The 23,968-nt window shown below is 42.2% G+C and overlaps 2 protein-coding genes across 3 annotated transcripts; one reads left to right on the forward strand and one right to left on the reverse strand.

Moving 5' to 3' along the window:
- Positions 1 to 936: 936 nt before the first annotated feature.
- On the reverse strand, positions 937 to 15,901 carry ipo7 (importin 7). Of its 2 annotated transcripts, none has more exons than XM_060072322.1 (25): positions 15,685 to 15,901; positions 14,225 to 14,306; positions 12,137 to 12,290; positions 11,598 to 11,756; positions 11,289 to 11,445; positions 10,992 to 11,081; positions 10,750 to 10,844; positions 10,575 to 10,659; positions 10,352 to 10,486; positions 9,954 to 10,053; positions 9,745 to 9,821; positions 8,126 to 8,242; positions 7,737 to 7,826; positions 7,220 to 7,385; positions 6,506 to 6,666; positions 6,224 to 6,352; positions 5,276 to 5,342; positions 5,029 to 5,154; positions 4,762 to 4,859; positions 4,574 to 4,669; positions 3,653 to 3,873; positions 2,712 to 2,917; positions 1,984 to 2,190; positions 1,329 to 1,445; positions 937 to 1,196 (listed from the first exon to the last, which is right to left on the reverse strand). In XM_060072322.1, the coding sequence occupies exons 1-25, from the start codon at positions 15,766 to 15,768 to the stop codon at positions 1,099 to 1,101; spliced, it is 3,117 nt and encodes a 1,038-aa protein (XP_059928305.1). In that variant the 5' UTR covers positions 15,769 to 15,901; the 3' UTR covers positions 937 to 1,098. The 2 variants fall into 2 exon arrangements, with proteins under 2 accessions (XP_059928305.1, XP_059928306.1); XM_060072323.1 differs by having other exon boundaries at positions 1,297 to 1,445; positions 15,685 to 15,889.
- A 399-nt stretch (positions 15,902 to 16,300) lies between these two features.
- Positions 16,301 to 23,465, forward strand: tmem41b (transmembrane protein 41B). Its single transcript, XM_060072332.1, has 7 exons — positions 16,301 to 16,520; positions 16,849 to 16,966; positions 17,410 to 17,538; positions 18,000 to 18,093; positions 20,994 to 21,098; positions 21,197 to 21,335; positions 21,486 to 23,465. Exons 1-7 carry the CDS (start codon positions 16,424 to 16,426, stop codon positions 21,653 to 21,655), a joined length of 852 nt encoding a protein of 283 aa, XP_059928315.1. The 5' UTR covers positions 16,301 to 16,423; the 3' UTR covers positions 21,656 to 23,465.
- The last annotated feature ends 503 nt before the right edge of the window (positions 23,466 to 23,968 follow it).

A 23,968-nucleotide genomic window follows, 5' to 3' on the forward strand; every position in this document is an offset into this window, starting at 1 on the left:
ATTTAAACTTAATTAGCTCATGAGAAACTTAATAACGTACAATGAAAGACACAAATGCCTCAATTCCCTTAGCTTTTCTTTTTTAATATGCTGTTGTATATAGAGATGGTTCATACATACACCAACCAAAAGCTTGAGACCTCGACGCCAAGTCCAAATGTACATGCTTCATAAAAGTACCCGGTCCGTACTTTCAGAGCTCATCCAATTACGTCTTGTACCCCAACGGAACACCAAGAGCATTCTCTTTTTTCAGAAATCTAGAATGTTTCCATGTTGGTAAAAGTTATACATCGCCTATTGACCAACACCATAACCAAATACATGTGACAACCAGCCATTAGAGGAGGAGTTGCTTTGAAAAGTAACAAAGTTACAGCCATTTGTTGTTTTTAAATAGTCTTCATCGCTTTAAAAAAAATTGCAGTCTGATACAGAAGGCTAGGAGACCTGAACATTATGAAAGTGCTAGTCATTCATTTACAGAGGTCAGGTGTCAAATAGTGCTATGGAGTATCCAATATGCTACATATGAATACTGTTGACACCTTTGAAAGTTGCCCCTAGATGTTATGTGAGGCTACTTGGAGAGAAAATCAAAGATCAATAACCTTGGCTTGCAAGTACATTAACAAACATGACAATTTGTTTATGCAGAAAAATGATATCAAGACTGCCAGGTGTAATGTTATCACGGCCTAAACAGTGATAATGCATTATTTCGTCCCATCATCCTTTTCAAATTGTTAGAAGCCCCCAATTTTGTTAGGTTGGGAAAAGAAAAAGAGTTGCCATCAGGGTATCCGGTCCACATTGGACTCCCAGAAGACCACGCTGTTGAGAGCTTCTTCCTCACGCGTAGTGCTCAAGTTCTTGGTTTCCTTTTAGTTTTTTTTTTCCACCCCAGTCATTGGCTGCGTTTTGTGTTCCTTCCCCCCCCCCCCCACATCTTCTGGTGCTATTTCCAATTTCAGAGATTGAAGAATGACTGAGAAGAACCAGTTCTGGGACCGCTATTGAAGGGAACAACACAAGCTTTTTTTTTTTCACTTCACTACAATCAGTCACAGAGTAATAAAAAGACGACGGGGGGTGGACTCAATTCATTCCCGGAGCGCTGCCTCCAAAGTTGAAGTTAGTTGGCACCTCTGGCACTGTGAACTTGTATCCTCCGTGCTTCTCGATCATCTTGGATTCTGCAACGACGAGACAAAACGGCATGTTGTAAAAATAATGAAACGCGCCGGTAGGCGAGACCATTTTAAGATATTAAAGCACGCTACAGCGACCGCTCACTCATGCATTGTGGGGGTGGGGGGGACACTTGCCATGTGCTGCCCGTCTCTGGTCGGCGAGTGTCCCGATGTCGTGGAGGTGTTTGCCCTGTTCCTCGTCCAGGACTTGCGTGAGAGCCTGGTACCACGCAGGGTCCTTCGCCTGCAGATCTACAACCAAGACAAGAAATAAGGGTTAAAATCACATCCGTATGGAGAACAGCACACCGTTTAGATGCAGGCGTTACTTTCAAGTGCCCTTGAAAGTAACGCCCTGAGGGTATTCAAATGAAAATGAGTTGCAATTGTGTACCTTTAGTTCATGGCTGTACACCCAGCTCTACATGACGACACGCAGAGACTTTATGCTATCCTAACTCTTAAATCGGACCAGAGCCAACTCTTCATCTGACTACGTCCCAGTGAAGTAGTACGTTGCTCATGGCCACGGTTCATGAGCGATATGTTGAAAAAAGACCTTGCTGGCTTGAACCCAATTCATGGTTGCTGTGCGTGAAACCAAATTTAGGTCGTCACGGCCCACCTCATGCACAGTTCTAACGGCGATTTGTCGCACACCTCTGAAACACGGAAATATCTCCGGAGAGTGCAGGAACTACCCATCTACACCAATGTGGGGGCCCCCCCCCCCTCCGCAACTCAAGTGGTCTACCAACGCTGATGGCTGGGGAGGCGCGGCCATCCTTACTCTGTAGGATGGTTTTGAAGATCTGGTACTCGTCCACCAGGTTGTCCTCGTCATCCACGGCTGTGGTGTAGCCTTCCAACGCCGTCTCCTCGGCGTCGTCCTCCTCCCAGTCCTCGTCGTCGCCGTCCTCGCCCGCCTGCTTGGCCAGCATCTCCAGGTACTCCTGGCCCTCCTCGTCGATGTCGTCCTCGTCGCTGCCCAGCTCGGCTACGGGGAGAAGGGACACGCCGCCGTCAGCGCCTTACGCATAAAAGCTAGACTCTGACAAGAGTCACAAATGAAGGTTGTATCTAGGGCTGATTGTACAATTCTGGGCCAGTACCGATTTGTCAGATGCTGAGGTTTGTTCATTTTGGTTATTCATTCCTCCCTTTTGTGCCAGGAAATAAAAAAGTCTTTCAGCTCTAACTTAAGTGTTACAGCCCATCAGACTAGCTATAAATGAGCACTGATTAAAATCATATACATGTATGAAACAACCTTGAATCTAACCTTTCAAATGTTGGTGAAAAATATAGAAATTAAGCGACAGTTCAACTACGGCATTGCCATCTCTGAATCTCATCTTATTTTTCCGATCGACGTCAACGAGGTGGCTATCGTCAGATACCGATTTACAGCTGATAAATCGGTGTATCCCTCTTTTTATCCACTAAATGGATTTGTATAGTGTATAAAGGCATTTTGGGAGATTCGATTAGCAAGCGTTTGCGTTTCTCTGTTCTTACCCGTCTCCTCGTCATCCTCGCCGTCTTCATCGTCCTCGTCCTCGTTTTCATGCTCCGCTCTGCAGGCGTAGGCCCGCTTCAGGCCGACGAAGAGCAGGATGGCTGCAGGGAGGAGCTGTCCGGCCACCTGGTTAACGGCCACGGGTCGCTGGTCCAGGTCGATCAGCGCACACAGCCCCAGCACACACATCTTCCGGTCATGGAGACTGGACAAGGAAGAGGACAAAATCAGAAGGTTAATATCTAAATTATGATGGAAGCAGAACGGAAATCTGTGTGAAAGGGACATTTCATTGTCTTTTGCTTAACATTTTTTCTAAATTAAAAAGATAAAAAAAACTAATCCCTGGGGGAAGGCGCACGTTTGTCTTGATTAGAAACCACCTGATCAATGGAACCAAAACAACACCTCATCGATTGGTAAAAATCAAAAACAATACTAGAAAGAAAACTCTGGCCGTGAAACCAGACTGCATTCTGTTAAAAGGGTTGGAAGAAAGTAGTGCTTACACAGCTGAGCGTATTGGACGTCGAGAATAAATTGTGTCACACGAAGCGCACAAAAGAACGAAACTTTCCAACTTCCGTTGTCAAGTCAAGCTATATCGTCCTGTCCGGCCACCTATATCCTTAGCCAAAGTGTCTGCAAAGGTTTAAAATCTAATACATGTAGTCAACTGGCCACTGTGGAAATACATTCGTTTAAAATAGTCTTCTGAAACCGCCATCTTGTCACTCTCAGATGAGTTTCTCTCCAAGTCCGTACAAATATCTCTATAACTCCAACCCTAGCACACCTTGGACTGGTTTCAGGCCAAGGTGATGTGCAGTCTCCCCGCCCAGACGTCTGGCTTCAGCAGTGGGGAACTTCTGGTTCCCCAAAAACACATGCTAATGCCAGGTGAAAAGGAAGTAACAAGGTTGCAGCGATCCTTCCTTACCCGAGGAAGCAGTCCACGTCTTTGAGCCACTGGGTGATGAAGTGGTTGGTGATGGGCTCTGTGTTGTTGGGGAAGCGGAGGTTCTCCAGGGTGTTGAGGAGCAGAGGGGGGCTGTAGTAGAGCGCGGCGATGGCCACCTGCAGACACATGGTCCTCAGCTCGCTGGTCTTCACCTCCCGCGTCAAACGCTCCAGAGCGGCAGCCACGAACAAGGGCACGACCTGTAGGGAAGGGTAGACTGACCTGAGTACTGGTCCACTGTACAGACATTCAGATAAAAAAATTTTTTGGTTCAATATTTTGTAATATATCCGGTCCAAGACTACTTCTGTGCGCCATTCATTGCTACCGATTATTTTTGTAAGAGTTTCAGGTCGACAACAGTTTGGACATTGATCAGCCTAACTGGTTTGAGAACCAATAAACCGCCCAAAGCTCAGTTAGGGGGTTGGAGCTCAGGATTTCCCCCAGCTTTCGATGGCAAGGCGCAGCTCTACTGCTATAAGACAGCCTGCCTATACAAAGAAATTCACTTTTCCTTATGACGGCAATGTGTTCATTCAGTCATGTCAGCATTCAATTTCACATTGAATACAGGGTACTATTGGCCTAATATTTACCCAATATTCCACGACAGGGAGGGCTGAAATACTGAATATAAGCACATCTATGATTCGGTTGTAGGGTACAGGTCTGTAAGGACAAAGGCTGAACCGTATAAATCAATAGCCTCCCTATATAACTCAGGAACCATCCTAAATTGAAATTTGATGTTAAAAAAAAAAAAGGTATCGTCAGGTATTTGTGTGTAAAATGTAAGAATATATTTTCCGAGTTGAATTTGCTGTAGGGCTACATTTTGCTTTGGTTATATTTCACTTATTTCCCGATAAATCAGGGGGCTCTGCACGAGATGCTGACCTGATCAATTCCTCGACCTTTGCACTGCAGGATGATGACCTCCAGCAGCTTGGCGGCGTGACACTCAGGGTCCTCCCCGGGGTCTCCCGTCAGGATCTGCACCAAAGGGTTCCAGGAGGGAGCGGTTAGCCCCGCTGCAGCTCAGACACCCAAACCCAGAGGAGTCCCACCGCGTGACCCGGGCTTACCTTCTTGCACATAGCGTAGATGATTTCAAGGTATTTGGTATCGGATAGCAGGGTGTCGGTGTCCACGGTGACGTAATTGTGGAGCAGAGGCATCATATCTGTGAGACGGGGATGAAGAAGGTCCGAGTTACCCCTAGGGTGCACAATGTCCTCCGAGGAGATGGGCCATTTATTAGTTTGTCGATTTACTTTGTTGTGAACAAAATCTAGTAGACCACGTGAACCACCATTAATGGAAAACGCTGAGGTCAGGTAGAAACAACGCACCTGTAAAGTAGTCGAATCCATCTTGCTGAAAGACTTCGTACACCAGCGGAAGTAGCTGCCACATCTGTGGCGACACCTGCTGGCAGGTCAGGCTGTGGGCCAACGACAGGATCTCCTCGTAGAACTCTGGGGAACAGAGAAAGACGAGCAGGTTAATGAGCAGTGGACGGACGACCACATACCTTCCACCCCTCGGCCCATGTAGGGACAGGAATGCAGCGGAGCGAGAAGACCGAGCGCTGCTTACCAAGGACATGTTGTTGCAGGACTGTCCCAATCACCTGCAGGCAGATACCCTCCAACTGCTGGGTGATCTACAAAGCACATTAGAATTTAAAATAACTAACTGAACAAAAACAGGTTCATAATTATAAACTATGGTTTGAGTACCAAGTTAGCAATGGCACAGCCATCCATCAGCTGTTAGTTAGGGAGACGAAAATGTTCTTTTGTGACCACACACCTGCCCCCGTACAAGATAATTTTGTTTTTATACCTCTCCCTGGTTCATTACTACCCTGACTAATTATCCATCTTGTCTGTCATTCACAGATGCGTGAAAGGAACACTTCTCATGATGGGGGGGGGGGGGGGGGGGAGACGTGGTGGTGGGTGGTGATGAGCCCTCTTTGGCTCATTTTGGATCAAGATGCAAGACTTCTCACATTGTACCTCCAACGCGAGATACAACTTGTGATATAAAAAAGGATCAAAGCTGATCAAATGGAAATCCCTGCAAGCTTTCTGTAGTCTTTGACACTGACTTGGACACCGTACATAAAAACCGCCAACAGCTCTACACCAGCAGTTTACCTGAACAAATCTACTTCTTTCCCTGGGGAATTCTTGACAGTCCCAACTGTCATCTCTCCCTTTATTGACTGTGCTTAACGCCTCGTAAAATAAGCTCTGCTGCTTGCGGTGGATTCTTTCCTAGAAAGAGCGGTACACAGATAGCTCAGAGTAGTACAGTGTTACGCAACCGAGGGCTGCTGCTGCTGTGAGGAAGAGCCTCGGCGGACCCGTGTGGCCGTCCAGTACTATTTCTAGCTTATGACTGATGCATTGTGGGTGGGGGGAGAGAGAAAGAGCACTCATGCCCGATGGTGGGCGGCTGACGATTTCTGCCGGCCACAATGCATCGCACCAGAGCGGGGAGTGAGTGAGTGAATGGGCTTTGGAGTGCGGCGCCAACCTCCTTATGGTCCTCCACCACACTGAGCAACGTGTCGATGGTGTTGAGGATGCCCATGGCCGTGACCGCCTTGTCGTCTCCGCCTTCCTCTTCTGGGCCCGTCTGGATCACCTGGTTGAATGTCATGGCCTGTTGTCCGCAAGAACACAAAGAGTCACGCTGGCGTTTGTACATTAGTCACACGCCACATAGCCACACTTCTGTTACACCTCGTAGCCAGTGGCGGGGAACTCGCAGTGAGTCACTTCCCGTAATTAAAGAAGAAAAGAAAAAGGGACCCACCAAATGCTGCGTCATCTCCACGGCGATGGGCGTGACCTCTTCGCTGTATTCACAGATCATCTTCTGGATAACGTTGGTGAGGTCATCATTCTCCGTTTCCCGGACGATGTGCAGCAGTGCTTGCATCACGGGCCGAATGAAGGGGGTGATGTACTCTTTGGCTGCAGAAGGGGTAGGCAAACGGGCCACGTGGTCACAGAGGAAATAAAACATGTTGGTTGAATGCTATGTTTTGTCTTTTTTGGTTCGGAGGGTTGCATTGTGATAGAGTGGAATCCTTGGGCGAACAATCAATGATAAAACCCCAAACATGTTGTTACATGCGATCATCCTTAACATGATTAAAGACGGGAGGACTCTTCTCTTTCCCTCTAATGTTCGGAGAACAGCCTGAAGGCATAAGCAGAGCTTTTATCTACAACTAACCATAGCCAAGAAATAAGCTAAAACGACTTCTGTTGTAAAAGTGGCAGGTCTGTTCATTTGAAGCTGTGTTTCAAGTCGCGTGTAGTTGTATTAACCCATGCATGGAAAATACAAAATTCATGATTCAATCACATGTCTGAACCTTCAAGTTCATATCTCTGTTAATCTTGGATAATACATGCAAATATTAATACCATTAACAGAATGTTAATGGTATATGCAATATTCAACATAATGCACTGGACATGGAATGCATTCCATTGCTTTGGATGTGCTGAACTTCTTTACCTTTCTCCTGGTTGCTAATGAGGACCTGCAGGGCAATGGCTGCCTCCACCTTGACGGGCATCTCGTTGTCGTTGATGAGACACAGGCGGGTCAGCTCCAGAGCCGTCTGCAGGTTCTGGTCGCTCTTGAACTTCACCTCGCAGAAGTAATGCAAAACCCAGCAGGCCTGTGTATCCAATGAAAAATAATACAATTAACGACAAGACTATTATTCCAACTAGGGCCACCAATGATGGATGTTATAAAGACGTTTTGGATATAAGCGTCCACAAAATGCCCTTTAATGTTACATTTATACTTTTAAATGCTTCCAATTTATACACATAATAGGCATATATGTTGGCAAAAGGCGTTTTAAAAAGAGGACATAATTACCATTACCTAGTTGCCTTACAGTAAATGAATGTAGACAATATTAAAGGAGTAGGCTGAGGTTACTCAGGAATGGACAAGTAGCCGTACTGTTTATTCACACTGCATTAATGGACCCGAGAATAGTCACTTCAACACTTCTTACCCTAGCTCTCATGTAGCCCAGTTCACTGCGGAACAGAGGGAAGACGTGATTCTGCAGCATAAACTCCATCTGATCCTTATAAACCTTTTTCTGTGTAAAAGGAACAAAGGAAGAAGAACACCACATAAGCCAAACAATTGCTTATTGCAAAGTTGTGACAGGCCGTGTAATTTTGAACAAATAATATTCGTTTCGCGATGCGCCACTTCATTAGTTAATAAGATAAAATATGAACAAAAGCTGGTGACAAGGTTAATTCTCTAAATAGTTGTAAACAGCTTGGTCAAGTACACGATAGAGGAATAGCAAAAGAAAAACAAAAAGGGCCAAAAGCTTGGCGAACGAGGCAACACCTGCACACAGCTACATACATTCTGCGCCAACCTTACCTTCAGCAGGATTTCAGCTAGCGACCCAATCATGTGAAGGGCGCCGTCCTTTTTCCTGGGGTCACAGGCAGGGTCGGTGAGGATCTGGTAGCAGAAGCCCATCGTCTTTTGCAGAACCTGAACAGAACACAAAGAAAACCAAGTCGTCAGTGCTTTAGCCCAGAATAGTCTTTTCAACCAGTCACATATCCATAGGTGGTTCTCAAATGGGCCTTTCACACCGCCGGAAAATCGGAGACCGTTCCGGGCTAGTTCGGAGCTAGAGCCAGTGTTTTGGTTTCACATCGCCAGAGAACCGGCTCCGGCCTGTAAAAACCGGTTCAACTCCAACCCCAGGATTGAGCTGGGCTAGAACGAGAACTGCCTATACGCCAGGGTTATCCTTACCTTCATAAACAGGAAGACCAACGAAGACCAGCGTTTTTAAAAACACAGAAGTAAACAATGGACGTGAATCCGTGTATGGTTCGTTCTTTGAACATTCAGATTTAAAACAAAATCAGAACAAACAATTAAGTCGTTTTTTGGTTTTTCTGATTTTGTTTTGAAACTGAAGGGAAAAAGGAATAAACAAATAAACGGCATTTTATTCGAGTTTGTGTTTTGGTTCTTTAAACCCGAAACAGAAAAACAAAAACAAAAACAGATACATTTATAGTTATAGGCTACACCAGAAGGCAGAACGCAGCGAAGAAAAAAGAGCCAACCACCTAAACCAGCAATAGACTGTCTAATTATATTTAGCCTCAGTTATGGCCGCACTTGAACCTTATGGTTATTTTATTCGTGAACCATTTGACACTGGAAAGACACACGATGCGATCAGTCTCTAAAGCAATCTGGTGCCCCGAAGTGCTCCGTTATAACGGTGAGGAGGTTCTGTGTGGAGCACAACCTTTGAAGAAGAAATCTAATTTCCGATTTAGTTTTAGATCGTCCACTCGCAGACTAAGTCGCCGGCTCCCACGGAAAACAATAAAGCTGGCCATTGTAGAATGAGAGAGACTCGATGGAACGTTTGAAACGTCTTTACATGTTTTTTTAAACAACGTGCCCTTTTCCCGGTATTCATTGCCGTTTTATCTAAATATCACGCAAACAAAACAAGCAACTGGATTATTCAGTTTTCCCGTTTTGATTAAAAAAAACTGAAAAATGCTGTTTATTTGTTGATTCCTTTTGCCTTTGCAAAACCAAATCAGAGAAACCAAAAAAACAACTGTTAATAGTTTTTTCTGATTTTGTTTTAAATCTGAATATTCAAAGAACGAACCATACACGGATTGAATCGAAGACGAAATGGTTGTCGTGTTTGAAACTGGCCCGAGGGTTCTTCTTATTGTACAGTTCCGTCAAGGCGCGAGGGTTGCTGGGAAAGCAGAGACGTATGCAGACGTTTGCAGTGACGTCATGACGTTGCTCTCGCCGTCTCCATGGCTGGCTCTGGCCAGTGTGAAACCAACTGGTTTATAACAGGGATAAGGCTGGAACCAGTTTTGAACTGGCCCTAGCACCAGCCCGGAACTGGCTCTTGGTTCTTTTTGGTGTGAAAGGCCTAAAAGAGCATCATCCAATTAATTGCTTCACATGCTCCGTTGATCGAAGCTCAGTTAACCCACCTCTTTCCTCTTGTTGCAGGAAGTGAAGAGCAGCGTTTGTGCCGCCGTAGTGGGGGAAATGAAGTCCTCGAACACATCTTAAAATAAAAAGGGAAGGTGACGCATTAGAAGGGCACCAGTGAGACCACTTGTTCATTCACAGCTGCATCCAATAGGTTCCAGAGATAATGGTCGAGATGCGTCTTGTGTCTCATTCCACCACCACTCACCAAACTTCATGCGGATGTACTCGTATGGGTCCTCCTGCCACAGCTCCTCATCGCTGTCTGTGTAACACATGAGTGGGAAAACCACATCCTGAATGATGCCCTGCAGAAGGTCAAGCAGAAACAAGGCGTATCAGAATGGTTACAGTGCCACAGCCATGATATCAACTGTATTTTTTAAACGACATTTCAGTATTTCACCATTTCCCCTCAGTACTGCACATAAAACGATTTCAGTGGTCGTCACCACATTGTGCAATCAAACATAAGAACGCGACGGTCCCATGATTCAACTAGCAGTACAGACCTTTACATTTATCGCTTATATTCAACAAGATAAGCCCTCCATTGTTATTGATAGTAGTGGTGTAGGCTTTCTGGAGAAATATATGCATTCAAACCTGGATGTGTTGTTTGAGGTTCTTCCAGGTGACTGCGTGTGCGATGCCCTGGTTAATATAGTTAAGTGTTTGCTGGAGTACCCTGGGGGCCACGTATTGCTTCTCCTTGTACTGATACAACACTTTCAACAGCACCTAGTCAGAAAAGAAAAGGTAATTTGTTATAGTCCCTTACTGTCCAATCACATTTATCAAAGCATACCCCACACAGACAGACACACACCTGTTGTGCAGCGACTGCATATCCTTTAAGGAATAGTTCAGCAAATTCTGCATACTCTTTGGTTGTGTTTCCAGGGCTTCCATACCTGGAAAGAGTTTTGCCCTTTAGTAATATCCGTTTTAAAATAACAGTTTCACAATGACGTTTCAAATATAAAACAAAAGGTGATGTCTACCTTTCAAACAGCCTGGCCAAGATGTGAAGAGCCCACTTCTTACACTTCCACCAGGGTAGCTCAGGCCTCTCTTCCTCATCTGCTTGCATGGTCTCCTGTGGAAAAAAAGACAGACTTTTGTCAGGTGGAGATTCAACACATCAACTGGTTGAGGGGGAAGGGGAATGCAAGGAAATCAGTGGTTCTCTAGGCACCATATCATGGGAGCTTAATCCCATGACTAATGCATTTTATTAACTCACTGGAGGCACATCTCTGTCCACTACAGTCTTGAGGATCTCCATCCACTCCGTCAGGTTCTGTCTGTTAATGAGCTCCAGGGGGAGGTTGTACTGTGGGAATAATGACACACCAGGTTGAAAACACCTCGGTTAGGCAGGCAGTCTCTCATCAACTAATACAATTTAAACATAATGCAGATAACGTCACTTATTTATAAATAAAAGGATAACAAGATCTATCTATCTCCAGCCATCCATCCATCGATAAATATATTGATAAATATTGAAGATAAACGTCGTTCAATGCAACACCAGTACCTGAAACAGGGCGTAGATGATCTTAAAGATCTGCTTCTGCACCAGAACAGAGTCGCTGGATGGATCAGGCAGCAGCTGGATAAAGCGATCCTTCAGCATGGGCATAAAGATGTGCATGGCTGCCACCAGAGGCTGACGTTCATCTGGTTTCTTGTACCTTTTTGAGCACAGAGGTCAAATTAGCCAGAGAAACACCTGGACAATACTGAGTTCATCATTGTCCGATATTCTTTTGGCAAAGCAAAACCATTGAACTTTTATTTAGGTGCGATTTTTAACAAAGGAGATTCTTAGAAGGCATCTGCTTACTCGTAGTTCTTGACCAACTGATAGAGGCAGAGCAGGATTCCGAGCCACCCTGCACTGTTGTCAGACTGTAGGTAGAAGCCAATCTTGTCTACGATGGTTGTCCATTTCCCTGGGTAGTCATGCTTGATCATGTGATGTATGCATGTCGTCAGTTGAACTCTAAAAAGGTTGGGGGGAAAATGGGCGTTCAGCAATAGTTGGGTTGATGGGAAAGGCCAGCAGGGAGGCAAATTACAACAGTAAAGAAGTTTAGAAATTAATCAAATCAACGAATGGCTTATTCTTACTACTTGTGAACGTGTAGTCCAGAATGTCAATATATCTGGTGGGTAACTCCGGAACCTAGAATTACTTTATATTCTGAAAATTCAATATCAATTTTGGATATAACCACTGTTGGTTTTGGGTTGCAAGAAAAAGACAAGGCTACCAGTATTGGTTTTAAAAAGATAGTGGATCATGTCTTTACTCCATGACTTGTCTACAGGCAAATGAGAACCATTCGTTTTGCGCTTAACAACCCACTCCACTTTGGTTACCTGATGCGCTCTGGGGAGTGGATGATGGCCTCCACAATGTTGTCTCGGATGAACTGCCGGTCCTCCTCCGGGATGTTATTGACCGGGGGCTCGGTGGAGGAGCTGTCGCCCTCACTCCAATGCTGGGTTATCATGTTCTTAAGGTAAATCACACCTGGGAGGGAAACAAATCCATAGGCAAAACATTTAGTTCAGTGGAGAGACAATTATGAAGGACACAGATGCCATTCGGTCTTAAGTCAAATCAATGCTTTGATAGGTTTAACACGCAGACCCATGTGTCAGTTCACCAATCAATGGTCTGCAACATATAGGTGGATGTCACGTTGCCGTCTTGCCCTTGATTTGAGCGACATGTACGGGAGAAGGCTCTGAAAGGTTTTGCAAGGTTGTGTTGATGTTGCAAACTCCTGGTTGTGCTGCTCATCTGCTGCAGTCACCCAAACATGTAGTCTTTATACCCCCTTTTTAGATACAGCTACACCAACCCTAGCCTCGTGAGACCATCCTGTTCCTAGGAGGTTTCTCTCTGCAGATGGCCAGTCCAGCCTGGATCCCTTTGAAAGCCATCCCCAAAAATGTGCTATGTTAGGACCAATCAGCGAGTTTTTCAGATGATGGGGAAAAGCGCAGTCTGCCAAAATAAAACAAGAATAGTGGCAACAAAAAAAGTGTAAACTACGGCCCAAACAAAAAACGTTGAATTCTCAGATCGTGTCGTTGCCGTTTGTTTCGACAGTATTCAGCAAGAGCATAGAGAGCAAGCGCCTAGGTCTGATCGGCTGGAGTTTTCTTGAACAATGCAAGACGCAGCCATCTTTGAAAATCTATTGCTGCCCAGCCATGGCAGATATTCATTGCTCAATTCAAAGGTGAATATCTTGATGGTCTCACGCACCAAACACCAAGGTGTAGCCTGTTCTATGACACATTCAAGCTCTCCTCCCGACTAGTCAGACGACTTAAGTCTATTGAGGAAACAATGCAGTACAGGGTAGCTCCATCTGATGCTGTAGGTTCATCTGAAGAAACCAAATGTAACAATTGCAAAGGGAGCTCAGTTTCAATGCCTTGGTGGTAATGAAACTGAGAAAGCCGGCCAAGCAGAGGCGGCGGTACTGTCCGGGGTTGACTAATACATTACGACTCTCCAAGTAGTCAGTGACGTTACATTAGAATCCTTTATTTATTTATTTAAACACATCATACACGGTCAACAAAGTATTTGAGGCCAACATTTACAACAACAAAAAAGTTGCCCAAAATAAATTCTAAATAGCTGTCACATTTCAAATGTAGCGCACTGGTGACAATTGTGTACGAGAGCGGCTAATGGGGCTTCCCTTTAAGGCCAACTGCCTGCAGGGAAAGGCATCTGAGGGAATGCGGGAGGGGGAGGGTTAGACTGCTGACACATGTGTCTATGCCACCGGTGAGGCAATCATAATCCTGCCCATCAGTGCTGACAGAGCGTAACCCCCTTACCCAAGCCTCGAATGCCATCCCAGTACACTACTACCCGATACTGGCAGACTAGACTCTCAAAACAGCATTAAAAAAAAAAAGGACCAATGCAACATATTTATTTGTGTGTGCGCGTGTGTGTGTGTGTGTGTCTTTCAGAGGGGCAAAGAACAATTAACCAGTTACGTTGTGGATACTTGATTGTCTCATCTTAATTATGCCAACTACAATGAGTGTGCTTGGTTACTAAGGCACACGGTATTCTCCGGCAGCACAGGGAGAAATAACAGTCTCTTACATGTACACAAATAAGATAGTCTATTGTATTTTTTTTTTATACATATATAAAAACACTTTTGAAGTCCAATGTAAATAATACATTAACATACAACAGTTAAAAGACATGGCAATGTTTGGAGAGTATTCAAGCGTTGCAGGTTATTTTCAAATTTAAAAGTGGATTTCCATAAAAACAGTTTAACATATCTAAAACATAATAAATTAGGACTTTTAGGAGGAATATTGAATGGTTGCCATGGCTACGATAGCAGCCATGATATACGTTTTTTTTCAAAGTATGTAAATTATGCCATGCAAAGAATTTCAACATAGATTTTGGCTCACCTGCTTGCCTCACATTCAGATCCAGTTGATCTGACATGGTGACTCGTAATAGAGTAGACACAAAGTTGACCTGGGTGTGTCCCTATAAATCAGAAAGTATAGACAATCTGGATTAAACCCGGCCCCATCCCAAAACATTTGTATACAAGTAAATAATATTAGAAAACACTGAAATGCAGATTAGAGATGGAATTGTGTGAGTAGGCATGTCAAGGTATATGCAAGATTATTACCGGTAGTCATTATAGTTTTAAATATTGTGGATGTATTAGTTACCATCAAGGTGGCCAATAGTTTGACTATGGATATAATAGAAAACTGACGGGTGCTACAGGAAAAAACATCCATCATTGTTATCTATACAAGTTAGGCAGGGGACTTGCTATCCAGCTTTTTCCAAACAGATGGTCTACGTGAACTTCTGACCTAGGCAAATGTACCATCAGTATGGACACACTGGCAGTATATGACTTACATTATGGCCTAATATATCCAAGTCGGGTTATTATGGAATGCCTTAAACGTGACACGATGTTAGAAGGAAAAACACTAATACCGATATGAAACCAATTGACAACTCCCCAATGCATTTGTCACAGAATAGACATGAGCACTTAGCTCGCCGAACCGGCTTGCTTGTCATTTTGACTAATGTGTTAACGCATGGTTCATTTTTGGGACGCTCTTTAAAACTGTACACATTTGACCAACTTGGTTAACCGTGCATGGATGGCCTTGTTTCTCGTGGCTTTTCTACCACTGTGACATTGAGTCTATCAGTTAACCTACGTCAACTTTCTAGTACGTAGCTTACATCGTAACACAATTTTAAGTGACTGGTCTTCAAATACAGGAATAACTCGTATATGTACATGGGGGTTTAAAGTGATGTCGCATTCTTTACTGGGCCGTGAAAATTAAATGTCATCACCGCTGGCTACTCGTAATGACACGTGAGCAGAGGCTACAGAACAGGGGAGGTTTTCCAACTAGTTACGTTAGCTAAAGTTAACCAACTTATCTGCCATTTCCTTCACTCAAACACCGTAGTGATATCTCGTCATTAACTGTCACATGCCATTACTAGTGGGTTTTATTAATACGTTTCTTAAATAAGGAACTGCAGCGCAGCAACTGTGTGTGACAAGGGAACCATTAGCACCATGGCTAGCATTAGCAACAGCGAGGTTAGCTGACTGGTAATACTGCTAGCGTTAGATACGGTCAATGCTTGTCATCACAACGGGTAGTTGTCACTATACACTTCAAGTGTATTTACCATAAGCAAAAGTAATGTCGTTCTTACATCAATAAATATCAAATTCCCAATGATACGTTTTCTGAGAAACTTAACGATAGCAGATCCTGATTGCGTGATCACACCATCTTTGATGTTGTGAGCGAACGAGGCCCGATCCCGGGCCGCGCCACAACTACCATTATCACCACAACAACTTTACCTCGTTCAGCTGTCTCTCGGCAGCCTCACGCAGATTGGGGTCCATGGTCCCCCGAAGGGCCTCGATTAAAGACTCTGGATCCATAGCGAATAGTCTGTTGTGGCTCGGATTCTGGTTTTCAGTTGTCGTTCAATTCCCAGTCGCTGCGCACATGGACGCACGGCTCTCCAGTTACCGGCGCGAAAGGAAGAAGTGCATGAAGTACCCGGATAAATCAGCGCCAAGTTTCTGCAGTACGAACATCCGCTTGTAGCTCTAGCTCCAGGGACTTGTAGTTTTATCTTCTTGATTCGAGGCGACTACGTCGGGCAAACTTTCTGGACTTTCTGGTTACGTTTACTTTAACAATAAAAAAAAAAACAGCATAATAAATAGGCCCACGAATTAGAAATTTGAAATATATGCACATACGCATTTAATGCAATGATAACTACCTACAAATGTGTGAGTCAACCATAGGTGTGAACACGTCTCCGAATGAAACATTTTAATATTTCAACAGTTGAACAAATGACGAAACGAAGACAACGGTTTTGGTTCGCGGACAAATATGCCTTTCCAATCGGTATACGACGTGTGTATACCCATGTGTACACCAGGGGGCGCTGTCCTGGAATCTCTCCTCTTGAAGCTGGGTGTAAAGGTAAAAGGTCATGTTATAACGTGACGGGTGTATGTGGTGCCTGGACCCAAAGTCCAAATTTTAGCCGGCATACAACAGAAATACTTTGGGCAAGATATGGCCAAAAAACGGAGAGATCGGCGAGAGGCAGGGGTAGTGCCTTTAGCACATGAAGAGCAAAATGAGAAGCTTGAGGAAGTGAATTCAACGAAAGGTAAATTGTCGTTCATAATCCGCATCTGTTAACCATATTCCAGTTAGCTTAGATCGGCCTAGTGCAGTAGACTGCCCTGTGTATATAATTTATTCGATAACAATAACACTAAAAATACCTAAAAGAAAATTATCTCTATTATGTATGTCAATTTGAACCGTTAAGCTTTTATTAATCTGGCTCTGACATGATCTGACCTTAACCAGCTGACATGGTTGTTGTTGGTCCTTCACGTTACCACTAACCCTTCCTCATGAACGTTATTCCATTACAGGGTGTTCTGTGTGATTTGAGCAATGACGACAATATTTGCCTCTTTCCCCCACAGACACACCAAGTGCTCCAGGAGGTTCAGCTCGCATGTCTCTTCTAATCTTGCTATCTATATTTACATGTTCTGCCTCAATCATGTACCTAGTGTACAGTTACTTCCCAGAGCTGAATGAGTAAGTGGTTTTCTCTGCATTCCATTTGAAAAGGAACAATGTCTCATGAAAAAGCCCAAATGTGTAATAATATCTAATTCATTGTTTCATGACAAGGGTAGCCTATTGTCCTTTTTTAAAATGTATATTGTGATTCATTTAATTTGACCTTCCCTGTGAGAGTAGTCATGAATTTTTTATTAGTTATGGTTACGTATAGCATTTAGTCACTTCATATTGAACACTTGTAGGATGATGATGATTTCACTTCATGTTGATAGTAAATATGCAGATACCCAGGTCATTCTAAAGGGTTAAGGGTTTATTCAGCAACTGTCCTCCAAATCCTACTTTAATTCTTTTTTTTTTAACTAGCCAAAGCCCGCCTATTTTGCAACTTAACCTCTGGTAATTTTTAGCAGGTCACCTAAACATTTTCACCATTATTGTTATTTGACATACAGCGATGAAATGGAGAAAATCAAGATTCCCAAAGACATGGAGGACGCGAAAGCATTAGGCACTGTGCTGTCCAAATACAAGGACACCTACTACACTGAGGTTTTGATGGCCTACTTCACCACCTATATCTTGTATCCTTTGAAGAAATGCATGACACAAAACTATTTAGGAATCTGTAATTTGAAAAGCCTGTTCACAGTTAATAGTTTAAATCTTTTCGTTTTATCGTTTGGTTTTACTAGCCATAATATTTTATTAGCCATAATATTACCAAATTAAGCTATATTATCGGCCTTTCCTTTTGAAAAAGCTATGAAATATTTCCACATACAGATCTTTGGGCAACAGGATATTTGTGGTAATCAATGTTTTTTTTGTGATTGTAGTTGCAATAACAAGAACATTTCCTTGACCTAGTAATAGGCCTACATTCAGATTGAGGAACAACTCTATTTATATTCATTAAAATGTTGTAATTTATGTTATTTTTTAGTTGGCAATGCTAACCTGCTTATTTCTCCTGTGAGGATGACTCTTTAATCACTTGATTGTGTTTTGATGCTGGACGTTTACCTTGACACATATGTCTCAGCCTTCAGACTTTTGCCATCCCAGGATCAATCTTTCTCAGTATCCTGTCTGGGTATCTCTATCCTTTTCCTCTGGCACTATTCCTGGTCTGCTTGGTGAGTAAGAATCATTTATGTAATCTATGATTTAAATATAAGAAGTTGTGCAAAGTACTTTTGAAGGGTAAATCTTTAGGTTTTCTTGTTTTAATTGCTATGAATTCGCATTAATCCATGCCATTATTTAAATTGACCATTGAATAGTGCAGAAAACATGAGTACAAACGCATACATGGAAAGCCATTTAGTGGCTGAGGTTTTGTTTCCTCTGCTGCAACACCTTTTTGTAATCAAGTAAGTCATCAAAATGATCAACTGACATGTTAAAGGGGACATATTATGCCACCAGGTTTGAGTGTGATTAGCCTTACAAGCCGTTTCGAAAATCTGCCCCATATGACATCACTATCTAGTTGGACACGCCCACTAGTGTTGTCATATGGGACTCGTAAGGCTTATCACACTCACACCTTGTGGCATAATATGTCCCCTTTAAGGAAAACCACAGCGCAAGGTGTATGCTTCTTTGACCACATTTCCTGTTTCTAGACACAGTTCAAGTGCTGCAGTTGCAAATGTGAGAATAAATGTAACGTTGAAAAAATACAATCAACATTATAATTGACAAATATTAGGCTTTCAAAGTGAAAAACGATGACTTCTCATCCTAAAACTGATATATTATACAAATAAAAAAGGCAGGCCAGCCCATACCGCTCTCTTTGTACACCAGAATCTTACCATCGACACTCCCAAAACCCTTCCCACAAATGCCGCCGACCTACGTTAGTTTGCATCACAAAGTTTCACCAGCAGTAAGAGTGGACAGAACACTGTTATTTATTCATCTTAATTCTTAAAGTCTCTTGTCTACTAACTGGGAGGAGCTCAATTGACCACTTTGCGACTTCAATACACAGAAAGAGTAGTACTTTGGCATAATATGTAACATTTTGGCATTCCGCATATCCAAAAACAATAAGACCTATATCATGTTTGTTCTTGAGTAGTGTACTAACATTATCCCAAGGCCTAAAAAAAAAAAAAGTTTGGTTCCTGTTGGTTGTCAGTTGAGGTCATGGGTAGGTAGGGAATTTTATTTTATTTTTTTTATTATTTTTTCCAGCGGCAGCGAATGATAGGTAGGTTGTTTTCATTTAAAAACGAGAAAATTCGCTCATCCTTGTACAGAATGAAGAGGTGCTGTACCAACATTTTTTTTTATAAAGCTCATAAAATAATTTGGGGCGCACATAAATTGACAGGGTCGGTCGGAAACCGGAACCAAACAAAATTTTCTTTTAGGCCCAATTAGTTTCAACAATGTTCAAAAACAGAAATGCATTGTTTTATTCACAGTAGCGATCCGTAACATTTGGTTGCATGTCAATGGCATCATATGCCCTTTACCTCCTTACTTACCGGTATATGGAAACGTGCAAAAACCGTAATCCAGAAGGGACATTATTTATGAATAAATATATGATATTTCAATATCGATCTGGCTTACTACAATGTGTTTATTTGACATGGTGCTCATGCCAGCAGACAAGCTGGGTAAGCAAATCACACCCATAGAATTAACTTATGCGGGTAATGCGGGTAAAGTACTATATATTTTTTTTGTACTATCCATCTATAAAAATGATAGTAGAGCTGCGAGCAATGGGTTGCAACACATTGTACTCACTCACTCACACACTGACGACAAACCTCCTCTGAATAGCCCATATATTCACATCAGGAGGAAGGATTGTGGTTGGCTTTTCCCCACACAGAAGGCGGCTGGCCAAAGTAGTTTACAGTCTATCCGTAGTTCACAAATCAGTATTAGGGATGCAAGAATTACCAAAAAAACGAATAGATTCAGACCATTCACGGTCTGAATGTCAACGAGGACTTTTAGTTTTGTATGCATTTTTTTTGGTTTGAAAAAGTCTGATTTCCACCAATGTACACATATAGAAAGTCAGCTTAGTCTGTATTATATACATTCTATGTGCCCATCACCCAAACCGGCGCTCCAATGGCAATGCAGTTCTTTATCTGCTTTTTACTGTTGTATGGCGTCATACACTTCTAAACAGTGGTTTATTTCAATTCAATTCAATTCAATTTTATTTGTATAGCCCTTAATCACCATTACAGTCTCAAAGGGCTTAACAGGCCAAATATTCATGACACCCCCCTTTACCCAAGCCCCCACACGGGCACGTTTCAATGGAAATAGTAAAATTTTAGTTTGGCTTTTGTTTAGGGATGGGTACCTTGTATTTGCTTATTGTGTAGAAATATTGAACAATGTCTATAGAGGGGTGGGCTGCTGCCCGACCGTCTCCTTTGCAGGTATACACTGCTAGTCACACGGGTCGGATGCAAGTTATCGTGTGTTTAGTTCTACTAATTTAAGGAAAAATACCAATGAAAAGTAATGAGTTATCGATGACAGTGTCTCATACAGTAGTAGAGAATGTTCGAGTAAGGACATTGATAAGTTAAAGGATGCTGTATGGCACAAATCCCAATAACTTTTAAGCACAATCATCACCCCCCTTGTCAGCCAAAACCCCTAGTAGAATCAAATTCTTTGGGGAAACACTGTTATATGTATGCTGAGAATACGAAGTTACAACAACGTTCATCATGCTCTTTAAGTTACCTTGATTATGATTGTTTGGAACACGGAAAACAGCGCTGGACAACCTCATAACATAAAATACAGCTGTAGGGGGTATTCTATTCATGTAAGTTAAAGTAAAAAAAATGACATGATATGACAACTTTGTTTTCATCACTGGCGATGGTGGTGAAGACATCAACTCCCATGTTCTGACAATACTTCATGAAGTCATTTATTGGATTGAGCGACCCCTAGCTTCAGAAATGACATAGACAACCTCAACCTCAACAAACATGATGCATGTAGGTTTATTCTTGTCCTTTTCATTCTTTCCTAGTGCTCTGGACTGGGGGCCTCCTTCTGTTATATGTTGTCCTATCTGGTGGGCAGACCAGTGGTCTACAGATATCTTTCAGAGAGAGCTAAGAAATGGTCTCAGCAGGTAACTCAACCCATGCTTTCATTAGCTTATCCTTTTTACATTTATGCATGCTGGGTTTAGGTTAAAAAGGCTGATTGTGAGTGACTTTTCATTGGCAGGTTGACAAGCACAGAAAACATTTGATCAATTACATCATATTCCTGAGGATAACCCCTTTCCTACCAAACTGGTTCATCAACATCACCTCGCCTGTCATCAATGTACCCTTGGGTGTTTTCTTCCTTGGTACATTCCTTGGTAAGGCCACAATATATAATGCTTTGCTTTTTCTGTTCCTTCAATCCAACTCCTACATATGTTAAGCAATTTGAATTTTAATGCGTCATTGAAGCATTGAGGAACGGGAAGTTCATTTGTAAGCGGCATGTATTTCTTTTGCACCATCAGGGGTGGCACCACCATCATTTGTCGCAATCAACGCCGGCACCACCCTGTACAAACTAACTACTGCTGGCGAGGCCGTGTCCTGGAACTCTCTGGCGGTTCTGGGGGTGCTGGCCGTGCTCTCCATATTGCCCGTCTGCTTCCAGAAGAAACTGCAGGAGAAGCTAGAGTAGAGCATCTTCGGATGCTCTACATCGTTCAGATCGCCCGCCTGATTGCCAGAAACAGCACTCTGAGAAGTCCCTCAAGTTGCTGCCTCCGCCCTCACTCTCCTCAGTCTGCTGGGAGGTACAACTCGTGATCTCTGGCACAAAGAGCACTCCTGAAAACTGCATGCCGTTATGGGTTCCTCGTGACTTAGGCTCAAGAACCCCAAGCTTGTGCTTGCTTTTGTTTATGTCTTTATATTTGAAATTGTGGCACATCCTTAAACACATTTGTTTTTTTTTGAGTTGAAGCATTATTTGTTATAAAAGGGTTTTCAAGTAGCAATATCCTTACACTTGGATACGGGATCCCAGTGCACGGGTATTGCAGTTGTCAAGGGCTCTACTGCCTTACTTTGTGTGTAACCATCTGTTGGAATACCTCTTCATTCTGCGGGAATGGATTTTATTGATTTTAAATAAAAGATGAAAGGGACTTGATATACAATTCAAGGTTGATACAATTGTTTCAATGTTTGAAAAAAAATATTTTGGCAGCAACATAAGAAGGTTATTTAGGTATTTGGTATCCACGCAACACTCCCTTCAAACTGCCAATGACATGTCAATATTATTTCATGGCATCTTAGCCAACGTATCCTCAGAAGCAATAATTGGCACACTTCTTTGAAATGTCATTTTTAGTTGAAGAAAAGTGTTTGCAATGCAAGTTTTAACTTTTAGTTAGTCTTTAGTTTTCAGTTTAGTTTTATGGTCCAGCAAAGCATTTTTTTAGGGGGTGTTCAACTGTAGATTGTTTCACTAGATACCCTTTAGATTAATATTTTATTTATTCAGAAGAAAGTCTCGTAGCCAATTTCAAATACACTTGCAGATCTTTTATATTTATAGCCCTTTCTTTACCCGCAGCAGTTGGGCGACTAAAAACACTCCCACACACCAAGACTTGCATAAGTGATGTATCTCATTACATCTACAACTTTGAGCGGTCAAAGCATATCTAAACTGGGGATCTTGAGATGCACTCTGAATTCAAAATGGTGCACAGTGTGGTAAAAAAACAAAACAATTCATGTGCTATGATTCTTGCATGATACTGGAATTCAACTTTGCTGTTTAACATTATACAAATGGTGTGTGTGGTGGATGAGTAGATTTCTTAAGCATGATCGGGATTTGTGATGTATCCAAGCCATGCCATGCCTTGATTTGTCTGTCTACTAACTTAAGAGTTGTATGTATCAGATGTTGAGAATTCTTAACTTTTATTTTCCTTGCTGGTCAACTTTTAGATTGTATGCTAAATATGTTGTGTTTCTCAATGATCAAAGGGGATCACTGGAGCTGATGCAGATATTTAAATATTTACTTGATATTTGATGACTCAACATTTACATTGGTAGATTACTTGTATGTTTGTGTTGATTTTCAAATTCTGTTTTCAATCAGAAATTTTTTGTTTCTTATTTATTTGCTTACATTTTGATTTAAATTCATGTTCCTGTATTAACACTCATACAATATTTGTACCTCAGGCATTTTTTTATCATATACTACATGGAAAGTATATTTGAAAGGTAGCTTCTTGCATAAATGCATGGGATATTACTTTTCACATATTCAATCACACATACATACTGGTTTTTACACTTAATGTCCATCCTTCTAAACATTTACTTTTGCAGCTGATTACTGTGACAAATTGACATGTACACACAGTTTTATTTTTTAATTATATTAAGTATTTATATTCAAATTGCAAAATAATAAACATTCATGTACAAGGGAATACTTGCCCTAACAATGCTGAACAGAACCCTGACTCCTTATAATTAACACCTATTTCTAACGCAAACTTCATTGTAAAGATTTTTGGAAACAAAAATCATTAACTGCTGCAGATCAGTGGTGTATAAAGTGGGATGGGTGTTTACAAAAACGTATTGCCTTTATGTAATGAAATATACTTTAATTGTTGTTCTATATGTTAGCTCAGCAATTAATAAAAATGTGTGAAGCATCTTATCAGTTAACTTTCCAAAAAGGATAACCCTACTACATCGAAAGCACCTTTCTTGCCAACCTAGGGCATGGTAACTACACACAGTAAACAAAACATGAACTTCGATTACCCCAGAGTTCAAAACAACAAGGAACCCATATACACCTCAAATTAAAGACCAGATAGCAATTCAACTCCTTGATGAGTCTCTAAGAAAAATAATGAGACTTTAGGTCTCAAATAGAACTTAAATTTCTACATCTCTAAATTATGTTATGGAAAGGTTTATACCTTATATTTTCTCTATAGGACGAACA

This window comes from Gadus macrocephalus, chromosome 14, assembly GCF_031168955.1.
Source record: "Gadus macrocephalus chromosome 14, ASM3116895v1".
NCBI classification, from domain to species: Eukaryota; Metazoa; Chordata; class Actinopteri; order Gadiformes; family Gadidae; genus Gadus; species Gadus macrocephalus.